At 42.6% G+C, this 14007-nt stretch overlaps 2 protein-coding genes across 15 annotated transcripts in view; one reads left to right on the top strand and one right to left on the bottom strand.

Annotated features, from left to right (window-relative positions):
* Positions 1–119: 119 nt before the first annotated feature.
* Positions 120–14007, bottom strand: part of LOC136260884 (ankyrin repeat domain-containing protein 50-like) — a 59093-nt gene continuing 45205 nt past the window's right edge. The window contains exons 14-17 of one of the 13 annotated variants that reach the window (XR_010703739.1): positions 13118–13275; positions 12342–12394; positions 11290–12285; positions 11045–11237 (exon numbers count right to left, since the gene is read on the bottom strand). The gene's annotated coding sequence lies outside the window, so the exon portion shown is untranslated. Of the gene's footprint in view, positions 318–11044; positions 11238–11285; positions 12395–13117; positions 13276–14007 lie in introns of those variants that run through there. The other 12 variants (XR_010703743.1, XR_010703741.1, XR_010703736.1 and 9 more) reach the window with 12 other exon arrangements.
* Positions 3251–6311, top strand: LOC136262301 (uncharacterized). 2 transcript variants are annotated; one of them, XM_066056521.1, is made up of 2 exons: positions 3251–5934; positions 6130–6311. In XM_066056521.1, the coding sequence occupies exon 1, from the start codon at positions 3330–3332 to the stop codon at positions 5739–5741; it is 2412 nt and encodes an 803-aa protein (XP_065912593.1). In that variant the 5' UTR covers positions 3251–3329; the 3' UTR covers positions 5742–5934; positions 6130–6311. The 2 variants fall into 2 exon arrangements, with proteins under 2 accessions (XP_065912593.1, XP_065912591.1); XM_066056519.1 differs by having other exon boundaries at positions 3251–6074; positions 6130–6145.

Here is a 14007-nt window from a genome sequence, read left to right as displayed (position 1 = left end):
TTTTGAAGTTCTGTTTGACTTCTTTTTCACTCTGGATAACAAATGTTGTGTTAGTTGCTTTACTTCTGATTCCATGTCAAGGTGCACCCAGTTTGTTCCTTTAACATTCACCTTGCCAGCTAGTAACACTTGTTCAGTTTGACCAACTCCTGTACTGGTGTAGTTCTTCTTATATGGTAGGTTTCGAAGGAGCCTTGAAAAGCTGGTTTTACCTGCTCGAGCAGCTCCACAGAAAATGACCTTAGCAGGTCTTATTACAATTGTAAGCCCATCTTTCTTAGCTTGACGTATCAGTTCTTCCACATAATCTTGTCTTTCTGTGCAGACAAATGTTCACACTGTATAATAATCAGTCACATGCACACACCACAAATTTATTGTTATGTGAGACCCACTGAGCAAAAACCCAACTTGTTTACATTTTCCTTAAACTTTATTTTACAATTTTTTGTTGTCTATAGGAAACAAAGAATGGGCTGTTAAAATTTTGGTCTTATCTGGTGAGCACTTTTGGGGTAATAGTGATAGACAGCAAGAAGAGTGAAACAATTGATTTGTACATTGCCAAAACAGCAAGCAATTACAGGTGCTCATTAATTGATCATAAATCACGAGTACAAAATGCTACAGAGTTGATACTTGTGTCATTATGATCATGAACTGGAGCATTCATCAGGTACAGATTTTGACCTATGTCATTAAGCAAGAATACTGTTCAAGCTTAGAAATGATGACAATAAACTTATTTTTTATCACAATGTAAACAAATACATGTTACCCATTGTTGTACACAAATGAATCAAGGATACTCTTACTCTCCATAAAAAGACGAATTTGGTGAGATAATTCCATTCGTGTCTTTTTTTTAGAAGTTGTAAAATTATACATAAATTATTTTTGTAAAATGCTCAATGTATTTCAGTGGTATTTATTTCAAAAACAGAATTACACAAACAAGTCCAGTTTTTGTTCAGCAAGTCATGTAATACACAATTACTACAATTACCAATTGATACATACATTACTTTTATCATAAACACTGTATAGTAGGAACCATATGCCCAAATGTGCCTTCAGTGGAACCCAAAATTCTGTTAGATGATTATTCAACCAGAATACCATTAGGTGCACCATAGTATGTATAACACACTCATCATTGTGCCCCTTCACCTTCTGTTAGTAAACTAAAAGTATCAGCAGATTAACGGCTCTTAATTACATTGCCTATCAGGTAATGAAAATTGTCCATAATGCTCACATCACATATACAACAGTTGGACTAAGAGATTCTAGGCTAGCTCGACATATTATTCTCCAGGTGTAGGCTGTGATGTGCAGAACCAAAACATGCAAAATTTGTTTTGTTTATTAAAAGTAATTACTAAAGGGACACCTCACTTGTGTAAATTAAGCCATTCTTTCCTCTGACACATGTACACAGTGTTATATAAGTTCACTAACCTCCATGTAAAAAATAAGTTAACATATTTACAAGCTAGTAGAAATCATTACAGTGGAAATTGTTTAAGGGAGATCGTCTCCTACATGAAGTATAATATTACAACCAGCATTGGGGACAGTAATGGATCAGCGTTGAAACCGGGTCGGGTCATCCGGGTCATCCGGGTCAACCGGGTCACATTTTCTCCGGGTCATCCGGGTCAGACCCGGTTTACAGATTGTATTTCGGAGGTTCCGGATACAAGGTACAGTGTTAACTAGTGGTATTGCCCTCGATTCCTGTTACTCACAGCACTTCAAAGCTAAATCTATAAATAGAATCTCCCACTTCCGGTGGCGCTCTTTTCTGTCGCTCACATTAGCACGTGTTGTTATTTTTCGTCTTCTTGCCGATTGACTTCTGATGGATGATTCATCCCTTCGAGCCTTGTTCCAGAAGATCTCCTCTGATGATACGCTTCGCAGGTCTCTCCTAGAGGCGTTACAACCGACCCTTGAAGAGACAACCGAGGATCCTGGTCGGACCATAGAAGCTGGAGGTGACACCTCTGCTAGCAACGTGCCCCAGCCAGATGGCAGGGACAGACCTGAAGATACCTCGCTGGTAGCCGATGTACACCAGACGGGAAGAGATGCCTCGCTGGTCGCCGATGCGCGCCAGTCGAGAGGGATTGGCGAGCAGGGCGCCGATGAGCCCCTGTCAACGTCCAATCCTCCTGGGAGCCGGTGTGACAATTCTGGGAGTAGTAGCCCCCACCCTCCAACGTTCAATCCCGTCCTCTTCGACTCCAGCTCAGTCACCTCAGAGAGTGAGTACACATTTGATACACATCAAATAATTACGGATTATTTGGAGAAACATTTTAGGGTGTCTCACAAAGGAGGTACGAAACCCCATGCATAAAACACACCCGGTCCCACATACACCTGTAATGAAGGTGCCTAAAGTAGACCGTTTTATGCTCGATCATCTTAAACAAAATTATCCGAAGTCACGTGATGCAGAGCTGGGCACGATACAATCGGCACTGCTGTCTGCCACAGGCCCGCTCACGTGTCTATGGGCTGATATTATTGACAGTGAGTTACACACCAATGAAGAAGGGGTTGTGAATGTGCATGATGTTCTGGATATCGTGCAGCGAACTTTGGTATTATTGGGTAACGCCAATGAGCTGATATCCCAATCGAGACGCAGCAACATTCTGCGTTGTGTTGACGGCTCGCTAGAAAAGTATGCTTCTGAACCACGACCGAATAGTGGAGGGTTCCTATTCGGTGAAGGCTTCTGTGCACAGTTAAAAGGCAAGGTAGAGTCCGACACGACCCTTGCTCAGGTAGCCTCGCTGTCGAAGCGCTACCACCCGTATGGCGAGAGACCTCGTGACTCCCGTCGTTCTACCCTAGGACGAAGTAAGCAGTTTTTTCGAAAGAGCCCTGCCGGAGGAGTTGGGCACCGGCAGGGCCAATCGTCCAAATTCCAGCACAGGAGAGGATCAGGCACCTATCACCGCTCCCAAGCCCCGCCCACATTCAACAATTCGGCCAAGTCGGGAAAACCCTAGTCAGTCTGCCCACACCTCACCCTTCCTTGTTAGACCTACGGTTAGACTTCAGCCTTGTCACAAAACATGCGACAAAGCCAGTGGGAAGTAGAACTTCTCTCTTCATGGCAAACTGGGCCAAGTTGACACAAGATCAATGGATCCTCTCCACTATCCAGGGTTATCACCTCCCTCTGGTCAGCTGGCCCCACCGTTGGCTATCAAGCAGCAGACTGGACGACAGCAAACCCTCAGCCTTACAAACAGAGGTCCAGAAATTAATAGAAAAAGGGGCCGCAGTGCGAGTGCAGCCATCTCAGGTACATGTCTCCAGTCCCATGTTCATATAGTCCCGAAAAGCGGCGGAGGCTGGAGGCCAATCATAGACTTGCGGTTCTTGAACACGTACCTGGAACCTCCGCATTTCAAGATGGAGGGGCTGTACATGCTACCTGTCATCCTGAAACAGGATTGGTTTATGGCAAAGATCGACCTCAAAGATGCCTATCTAACCATTCCAGTGGCAGCAGTGCACCACCCCCTGTTATCCTTCCAGGTACTAGCTGGAGAGTGGATACAATTTCAGTGCCTACCATTCGGGCTTTGCACCGCTCCCTTTGTATTTTCGAAGGTAACAAAGCCCCTTGTTCAGTTCTTACGTCAGCTGGGAATCTATCTAATCATTTATTTAGACGATCTACTAATAGCATCCCCAGGCAAGCCACAGCTATTAGAAGACCTCTCAACAGTGCTTTGGCTGTTCACAGCTCTGGGGTTCCTGATCAACCTGCCCAAGAGTATAACCGAGCCAACCCAGAGTATCGAGTTCCTTGGTTTTGTAATAGATTCAGCTCAGATGACAGTGACTCTCCCTCCCCACAAGGTGGAATCAATCCAAAAGGAAGCATCCCAGATTCTGACATTGGAGACGGTACAGATCAAGACATTGGCACACCTGATTGGAACTCTGGTAGCCACGAAGCCAGCAATACCACTAGCCCCGCTCCACTTCCGCAGTCTCCAGGATCTAAAGGTCCAGACTCTGCGGTGCCACAAGGCTTCCTACCACACCACTGTCCACTTGTCACAGGAAGCACAGAGAGATCTCCAGTGGTGGGCAACTCAGTTGCCCACTCATTGCTCCAACAGTATTGTGAAGACAGAAGCCTCTGTAGTGATAGAATCAGATGCGTCCAAATCAGGTTGGGGAGCCATATGCCAGGGAGTGAGCACCGGGGGCAAGTGGACTACAGGGGAAGCAGCATCACATATCAATTATCTAGAGCTAACAGCAGCATTCCTGGCACTACAGTCTTTCACCAAAGATCTGAACAATGTGGGTGTGCTGATACGGATGGACAATCGGACAGCAATAGCTCAGATAAACAAGATGGGAGGTCCAACTCTGTCCCCACTATGTTGCCTAGCCTTAGAGATCTGGGAATGGTGCCAGGACCGCAACATCACTCCACATGCAGAGTACTTACCTGGGGTGGACAATGTCAGTGCAGACTGGGAATCTTGCCACCACATGGACAGCAGCGATTGGCAGCTTTTGCCATCTGTTTTTCAGTCACTGAACAGTCAGTTGGGTCCATTCAGTGTCGACCTATTTGCCAGCAGGACCAATGCTCAGTTACCACGGTATTACAGCTGGAAGCCGGACCCAGCAGCCATAGCAGTGGACGCCTTCTCAGTGCCATGGGCTCCAGAACAGCCATATCTTTTCCCACCATTCAATTTGATTGGGAGAGCTCTGAGCAAAATTCAGTTAGAGGCAGTGACATGTGCATGTCTTGTAGCCCCGGCATGGCCAGCACAAGTCTGGTATCCCCAGTTGTTGAGTATGTTAGTGAGCAACCCAATACTCCTTCCAATGACTCAGGATCTCCTCATGAGTCCAGACCAGCTACCTCACCCTCTGGTGATGGAGAGTCGAATGCCCTTAGCCGCGTGGCTTGTCTCAGGCAGGGATTTGCCATGCAGGGATTTTCAGAAAGGGTTACCGATATGCTCCTCCAATCTTGGAGAGCCAACACTCACACATCATATAGCTCAGCCTGGAAAAAGTGGAGTGGCTGGTGTGTTACAAGGCAGATCAATCCACTTTCAGCCCCTTTAGCGGACATCTTAGAGTTCCTCACAGATAATTTTGATTTAGGACTCCAGTATCGCACATTAAACACTCTCCGTTCTGCCATATCAATGACACATGCCAGGGTAGACAATTGCCAAGTGGGAACTCATCCAGTAGTGGTTAGACTATTAAAAGGAATGTACAATGCTAGGCCACCTACTTCTCGCTATTCCAATTCTTGGGATGTAACACCAGTAGTAGAATCCCTGAGAGGTCCCTCCACTGAATACACCATTCTCCAGTTAGCCAAGAAGGTTGCAATGTTAATGGCCTTGAGTAATGCTGATCGCTGTTTGGACTTGGCAGCGCTAGACAGGGACTATATGAGATGGACTACTACTAGTGTGCAGTTCACAGTAGTACAGCTTACTAAGACAAGGTCATCAGGACCGCCCAGGTCAGTAGTTTACTCAGCCTTGCCTAATGATCCAGACATTTGTCCAGTTGTTAACCTTCGTCAGTATATTGAAAGGACTACCTCTCATGTCACTACTATGGCTCCAAAGCCAGTCTTTATTACTTCCAAGAGACCTTTTCGAAGGGCACGCCCTGCTACTCTGGGCACTGGATTAAGGATACCCTTAAGACAGCAGGAGTAGATACTGAAAGATACACGGCCCACTCAACAAGAAGCGCCAGTACTTCTCAGGCAAGAAGAAAGGGAGTGCTTGTCTCTGATATTCTGAAAGTAGCCAACTGGTCTACCAGAAGCACTTTTGAAAGATTCTATCATAAGCCAAGTGAACCATCAGCATTTACAAGAGCTGTCCTTCAGTCAGGGCAGAATTACAGGTATATATTGTGTGCTTTGAACGTACCACTAGTTAACACTGTACCTTGTATCCGGAACCTCCGAAATACAATTCACAGATTCCCCGAGGACAAGGTCCGTAAGGGGAGGATGGATTGTATGAGGAGGTGAAGGATACAAGGTACAGTGGGTTCCCACCCAAATACATGTATTTATCATGTTACCCTCCCCTCTAGTCATGAGGAAGAAGAGGAAAATTGTCAGTAAAGGAAAACACGATTAGCTGTCAACAACATTGTTAATGTGATTTATGTAGGTAGTACTGATAACTAGCTATATAACATTTAGGTTCTGATCATGTGATTATATACATGTGTATGCTCATGTGTGGTATATGATATTTAGTTATCATAAATACAGCAGCAAACTGAGTCTTGCTACCTGTGTAAATATGTATATAGTCAACAGGGCTATTTGTTCACTACATCAAAGAGCGCCACCGGAAGTGGGAGATTCTATTTATAGATTTAGCTTTGAAGTGCTGTGAGTAACAGGAATCGAGGGCAATACCACTAGTTAACACTGTACCTTGTATCCTTCACCTCCTCATACAATCCATCCTCCCCTTACGGACCTTGTCCTCGGGGAATCTGTGAATTATCCGGGTCTGACCCGGATTGGATCACGTGAGAAAAGATATTGTTAGTTTGACGACGTAGAAACTTATTAACGCTAGTCGCCCAGCTCTTTTGTGAGCCACGCCCACTTATCGCTACGCTCAGCCACGCCCATTTATTAGTGAGTGCAGTCTGTAGCACAAAAAACCATGTCCGTTGCTGTCTACAAGCTTACGTTGAGCCACGCCCACTAATCGATTATTGTACGAGTTAGCGTTGAAACCGGGTCGGGTCATCCGGATCATGTTTAGTCCGGGTAAACCCGGCCGGACCCGGATATAAAATTATCCGGTCGGATTTTGCGCTTGATCACGTGTGCGTTAATTTAACGTTCCTAATATAACGTTCCGCCTCGTGCTTTACATCGATATGGAAAGTGACGATTTAATTGTGCTTGATGGTGACAATGAAGACTTATCTCCTCAAGTTGTTTCTAGACGGGTGAATGATGGTGACTACATTCTGAAGAAGAACTCGAAAGGAAGCAGAGCATGGGAGCGGTTTAGAGCAGTGTTAAATCCTTCAAATAATGACGAGGTGTTTGGAGTCGCGTGTTGCTGTGTGTGTAAGGTGTGTATCCTTTATAAAACAAAGGTGAGTGGAGAGGAAAGGTCTTTGGGTACGAAAAATATGTTAGATCATATGAAGCGATGCTTGCCTGCTCGTGCTAGTGCTCCACGCAGAAGTGATAGCAGCGGCGGAGGAAGTAGTTGATATGAGGGGGGCTGGGCTGACCCAGACTTATTTGTATAGTTGGTAAGGTGAGACCAAAAAAAAAAAAAAAAAACAAGTTGATGTTGTGCTACTTCTAAAAACCAGGCGCCATGCAGCTAGCTAACTCATCTGGAATAACTATAGACAGTATATACTACTATGAATTAACCAACTATGTATTACTACTTTACAATAGGGTAGTTTGGGTTGTGCAATAATTTAATTAGCTATTTCTCGTATTTCGTAATTCATGAAATATTCGTAATTCGTTCAATTACGTTGCTATGCACTGCTAAGGAAGCGTTTGTTAAATAAACCGCTTTTACCAACATATTACACACAGAACTATCTTCTCAACTGTTTTATAGTGTGACTAACGTGTTTTTTCCCACGAATTCTCTCGACAAAGCCTCAAAGCTGCTCTTAATTTTCGTTCGCGTACGTAAGGGATACGCCCCCTTTCAACTCGAAGCGATAGGCTATTCCTGGCAGTGTACGAGGCCTGCACCGTTGTTTTTCAGTTGCTAAATGCCTGAAAACCTCAAGGGGAAGGTAGTCTGAGGAAAGTCACCACACCCGTATTTCAGTCCGCCGAAAAGAAACCACCTCAGAGCAAAGTTCACCTGTGCAAAAGTTTAATACAGACTTCATTTCACTTTTACTTCTTACGTAAAAGCTGCTTTTACCGTTATGAAACGATTTTGCTCACGTGGGTGCGTACGGACAAACATAGGTAGATAGGTAGATAGGTAGATAGGTACATAGGTACATAGGTAGATAGGTAGATAGATAGGTACACACACACACTTTTACGGAAACAATTACAGTAAACCAGGCGCACGCCCACAGCCGGCCTTCGGCCGGCTGTGGGCGTGCGCCTGGTTAAAAAAAGGTTGCAACCAACTGACAAGAGCTTTCTACCTCACCAACTACCATAAAAATCCTTTCGTAGCTCGCTACACACTGACTACTTTATTAGAGTGACTGCTCTATTAGAGTATCTCGATCTTTATCACGGTTTTCAGCCCCACTCCAAGAAAGATAATTTCGGTGTGATATCATTCTGAGGGGGGGCTTTAGCCCCCTAGCCCCCCCCCTTTCCGCCGCCTATGAGTGATAGTACTACCACTACCAGCGAGAGTGATAGTACTAGTAACAGCACTAGCCTAAGCAGTAGCTTTAGCAGTGCTGTCATCAGTTCCAAAGGCAGTAGCAGCACCAGCACAAGTAGCAAAGCAACTAATAAGCCTTGTTTTAAAACATTGGATAGCTTTGTCATTCGCTCAGGAAAGAAAGTTGGGGAGGGAACAAGGAAGGCAATTCGTGAGAAGACTGCTACTCTTGTTGCTGCTGCACACTTGCCTTACAGGTTTGTAGAACAAGAAGCATTAAAGGATTTTGCTCAATCTTTTATAGAGTTGGGTGCATCTCATGGCTGTGTACCGGCTTCTGAGTTTATAGTTGGATGGCTCACAGTGCGTAAAGATATTGTTAACAAGCTACCCCAAATACAGGACACCATTAAGAGTAGTTTACAAAAGTCTGCTGAGCAAGGTGCGGTTTCTGTTGTGACAGATTTGTGGTCCGATAATGTTGTGTCACGCTCCTACCTCGATGTTACCTTTTTTTGGGTGGAAGAATCAGGTCCTGACAACAGAATATGGTCCCTCAAGCATGCTATGTATGCATGTAAATTTTTTCTGAGAGTAAGACTGCAGACCACATTCAAGTTGCACTGGATCAGGTTTTGGATGACGCAGGCCTTGATCCAGAAAATACCCCATGCACAACAGACAAAGGGTTGAATATGGTAGCTGCCACAAAGTCTAAGTGCCATGTTAATTGTGCTTGTCACCGTTTGTCAACATCGATAAACACTGCATGGGATGCATCATGTGCAGAGAGTCAAGAGCTAAAAGAGCTTGATGATTGTGCAAATAGTCTGGTAAAATTTGTAAAAAAATCTGGTGGAATCCAGTATAACTTACCAGCTACACTGAAGGCTGGTGGTAAAACAAGACCTTGGCGTAGTTTGATTAATAAGTTCCGCTCTATATCCAAAAGCTATGAGACATTAAAGCCACTGTTAAGGGATAAAAGACGTGAAGACCTGGTAGCTGCAATAGAAAAATTGCTACTTGAAGAAGTGCTACAAATTTTAGAAAAGGCTGAAGATATTTTTGACATTCTGGAATATTCTTTTGTATCCACCCTCCAGTTTGTTTTGCCTTCATTTTATAAACTGCAGAATTTTTGGTGCAATTCATCTGCTTCAGACACTGCAGCAGGACGTATTTTGAAGAGAAACTTAGTATCAGCATTAGATACTAAGTTTTGGGAGGATATAACTGCTTTACATGTTACTACCTCCTATCTAGACCCCTCTCTTAAAGGATTTTCGTTTGTGAGGGATGCAGAGGAGCGACGCAGTTTATCAGAACAGGCAGCTGGTATTATCAAAGAGAATGCCATGGCCGTTGCAAAAGCGAATGTCTACCCACCAAAAGAGCCTGAAGATAGTGATGCTGACACACTTGAGGAGGAAATAGAAGCAGTAGCTAATAAGAGATTAAAGCATGACCCATTGGCTGAATTTAGAAATGCTGCTGGTGATGAGCCAAGAAAAAAGTCCAGCAACTTTACAGCAGAAGTAAATGAAGAGCTTCGTCGCTATGGCTCAATTACTGGTGTAAATTTGACACAGGCTCATGTTGTTCGGAGCATATTTGATCCGTTGTTGTGGTGGGGTGCAGGGGCGGATCCAGGGGGGGCTTTGGGGGCTGAAGCCCCCCCTTCATATTTAGGCTTTACTGAATCAAATATGCTGAGTACTATAATGAAATTTTGTCTTAGCATAATTATATGATCACTAATAATACAAATACTCATAAAACCACCTTATAAACATCTTTCCAAGGTATTATCAGTGGATTTATGCTAAAGTTTATGCAATAAGGACCTGTATCAGCATTGGAGGTGTACAGGATCGAGATACTCTAATAGAGCAGTCAGCTAACTACTCTAATAGAACATTCATTGGAAACATGTAGTTGGTTCTGGTATGGAATTTTTCCAAATCTGCCTGCACCTATACATACAATGAAGTGCATTGGTCTGTTTAAAGGGCTTCATTCGTCTACTTGTGTAGTTAATATGTATGGCAATACTTAAATCAGGTACACAATTTCCATTAAAAATGCTCTCAGATTCAATCTTGTATTGTTCAAATTTCAAAATTTTCCACTTTCAACATTATTATTCTAACATGCACCTAATAAGTGTTGTGCAATTGTGAGAGGGGCGCATCATGTACTTGGTTGTCTGTACCTACCCAAACTTTTCCATTAACAAAATGCTTCAGAGAGCCATACCTATAATCTACAGGCAGTATATATAATATCTACAGGCAGAAAATATTATGAATTTTGTGTGGAAATGTCTCCAAATTGCAGTATTTTAGCATCTATTTTTCAAAATTTTCCTGGGGGGGCATGCCCCCCTAGTACCAGCATGCTTTGCATGCTGGGAAGTGTAGTACCTTGAGTTAGCCCCCCCTTTTATAAATCCTAGATCTGCCCCTGGGGTGAGCAAAGGTATAGTTTTCCTGTTTTAAGTTGTCTAGCTAGGCAACTTTTAGTTATACCAGCAGCTAGTGCAGAATCGGAAAGACATTTTAGTGGCGCTGGAAAAATTGCACGTAAGGACAGAAACAGACTGAAGGATGACGCAGTTGAGTCTTCGGTAGTGTACTATGAGGCTGTCAGGAAAAGAATAATATAATTAATACTAAACAAGCAGCTGTAGAACAGAGAATATTACTGTACTATTAAATTATATAAATTTTAATTTACTGCCATTGTACATTAACTTGTTTCTCAATTGTCAGTTTTAATTTATCAAATGCAGAAAAGTTCATTGTACTTGCAGTCCATGTCTTTGTAATGGCTCTGTACCTGTGACAAAATAAAAAAGTCTAATTAAATACAATTTGAAGTTCTTACTTGCCTCACACAACTACAATCAGGGTTGAAACTAAGTGATGTATAAAATCAGCTTTATTGAATATCCGGGTCTAACCTGGATTGGAATACGTGTAACACAAATTAATTTCACGATGTGGAAATCAGCGTTGAAACAGGGTCGGGTCAATTTTTCTCCGAATCATCCGAGCCTGACCCGGATTGAATCACGTGAGAAACGAAATTGTTCGTTTTACGCGGTGGAAACTTATAAAACGCTAGTCGCGTAGCTCTTTCATGAGCCACGCCCACTTATCGAGCCACAAGCATACGATCAGCCACGCCCATCTATTAGTAAGTGCAATCTGTAGCACGAAACTGCGTCCGTTGCTGTCAGCAAGCTTAAGTGGAGCCACGCCCATTTATCGATTTTTGTATGATTTGTATATAGTCTAGTCTTGCAGCAGGATAAGTACTTTTGTGAGCCACACCCACTTCAATATATCGGGAAATTGTAATACTAGGTATGCACGAAGCCACAACCAATTGCTGTCTGTTTAAAACTCACAGTAGCTACGTGGAACCATGCAAAACCCAGTGATCGATTTTAAATTATAAACTTACCGTATAACTACTCGTTTACTCAACACGAATCGAACGCTCAAAACGTATGATCTCGTACGTCTCGCTACCCGAAACATACCTCTTATCGCACGCCTCAGCTTTAATCAATCCGGGTCACATCCGGGTCAGTGGGTCATCCGGGTCAGCAGTAGTGACCCGGTTTCAACGCTGTAATGGATCTACGTGGGTTTCTGTAGCTTAGACAGAAACTTCCTTTTGAATTTGGCTCAGTGGAAGTCTAACTACGTGAGGGATGTCCAAGTCTGCTGTCATAAGTTCCTATCCCATATAGAATGTCCTTTAGGTCTTATATACGTATGCCATAGGACGGGGTGAACATCCTGAGGGCTGTCCTTTATGTCCCACCCATACAACTCAATCCTACTTGTCTGTTGTATCCTTTTGGTCCTATATAGGACTGGGTGGACATCCTTAGTACTGTCTTATATGTCCCACCATACAGCTCAATCTTACTTGTCTGTCTTATCCTTTTGGTCCCTCTGCAACACTTTACTTTTCACCTCTCACTACATTAAAGTGATCGAGATACTTTAATGAGCATGCTAAGCAATTATAACTACTCTAATAAAGCAATCAAGTAACAATCAAACCTACAGCTTAGTCACAACTTTTGCCCTTACAGATAGTTTGTTTAGTTTATAAAGTGTTAGATTTACTGAAAGTGTTAACTAAAAGTAGCATAAAATCCAACTTCAGAACTTCTAAAATTCTTTTAGGCATGCCCTCAGGCGTTTCATTCTTTATGGCCATCTATAATGGTTTTTAGAACCCATCCTTTTTAAAAATCTTATATCCAGAGATTTAATTTATACTTCAGCTCCCTTTTTATAACTAACTCTACTAGCTTGTAAAATTCATTAAACTTGTAACATCATACAGTATGATAGTACTGTATATGAAGGTGTGGGTGTGGTCCACAATAATAAATCAAGCCAAAATCATCTTTGCAAATCCTTCACAGCCACTTGACAGTATTGGTCAGGTATAATCAAGGCCCAAACATGTCTTCAGAACGACCCGAAGCATTTTTGACCAGGTGCTACGAAATTTAAAAAAATTTTTTTTGTGAATTTTCACTGCCTGACTGCCTCACTGATGTGTTCAGTCAAGTGTAGCAGAAATTTGGCTATAGCTATAGCCTTAATTCTTTCACGAAAATGCTTAGAATTTCATGGAGATGAAACCTTTAGTATTTTAAATATCCTACAATGTATGCACTATTGTCTTACTGATTTTGCTTTGATCCTTCTTTATCATGGCCATCACTCATCAGTAGGGCTTCCATAATCATATCGGTACATTACGCAGTAATATATTGGAATACACATGTCATTGCACCAAACTTTTAGAATATGTTTGTGATTTTGATGTTTGGTTTATACAGGACCTATTGTACATCGTCAACAAAATACACACGTAAGACATCTTGTTTAGTATTAGTGCGTTTGTTGTTAGCAAAGTTAAGCAGATAGGTTTAACTGCTTGCATTTCTAAACGCATTTCTTTGTGACTAACATGTTCTTTGCTATTACAGTATTAGTCTTGCTAAACCCTGTTGTTACATAATTAATTGTGTGTGAAAAAATACAATTGAAATTGTCACTATTGCTTTGTGTGTTTTTTCTGAGGTAATATTCGGAGCGATAATGCCTTCAAAGGAAGTGGCACGGAGGAATAGAAGGAAAAGTAAAAATAAGGTCTATTATGAAGCTCACAAAGATGACATACTCTTAAATAAAAAGGAAAACTACAGTAGTGAAGACAGATCACAGCACCATCTTGATGAATATTACAAACATGTGACAGGTTCACGTAAGAAATCCGCTGAAAGCACCAAAGCATCATATGACAAAGATGTGGAGAAATTTTGTAAAAATACAGCTGACCATTCTAGAGCATGCTACTATAATCATTTGGAAAAATCCCGGGAAGACACAGCTGAACACTCTAAAATGTGAACGTGTTACTACACGTCATAACGTAGTCCTGCTTCTTTTGTGAGCCATGCCCACTTACGTAAATTACTGTCTGTAGACATGTGGTAGCCACGCCCATTCACCAGTCTGTAGGTATGCACGAATCCATGTACATTGTTGTCTGCAAGCTTTTGTAGAGCCAT

The sequence above is a fragment of the Dysidea avara genome, chromosome 7 (genome assembly GCF_963678975.1).
Source record: "Dysidea avara chromosome 7, odDysAvar1.4, whole genome shotgun sequence".
NCBI classification, from domain to species: domain Eukaryota; kingdom Metazoa; phylum Porifera; class Demospongiae; order Dictyoceratida; family Dysideidae; genus Dysidea; species Dysidea avara.
Note: the sequence above shows the minus strand (reverse complement) of the source record. Positions and strands in the feature narration are given on the sequence as shown.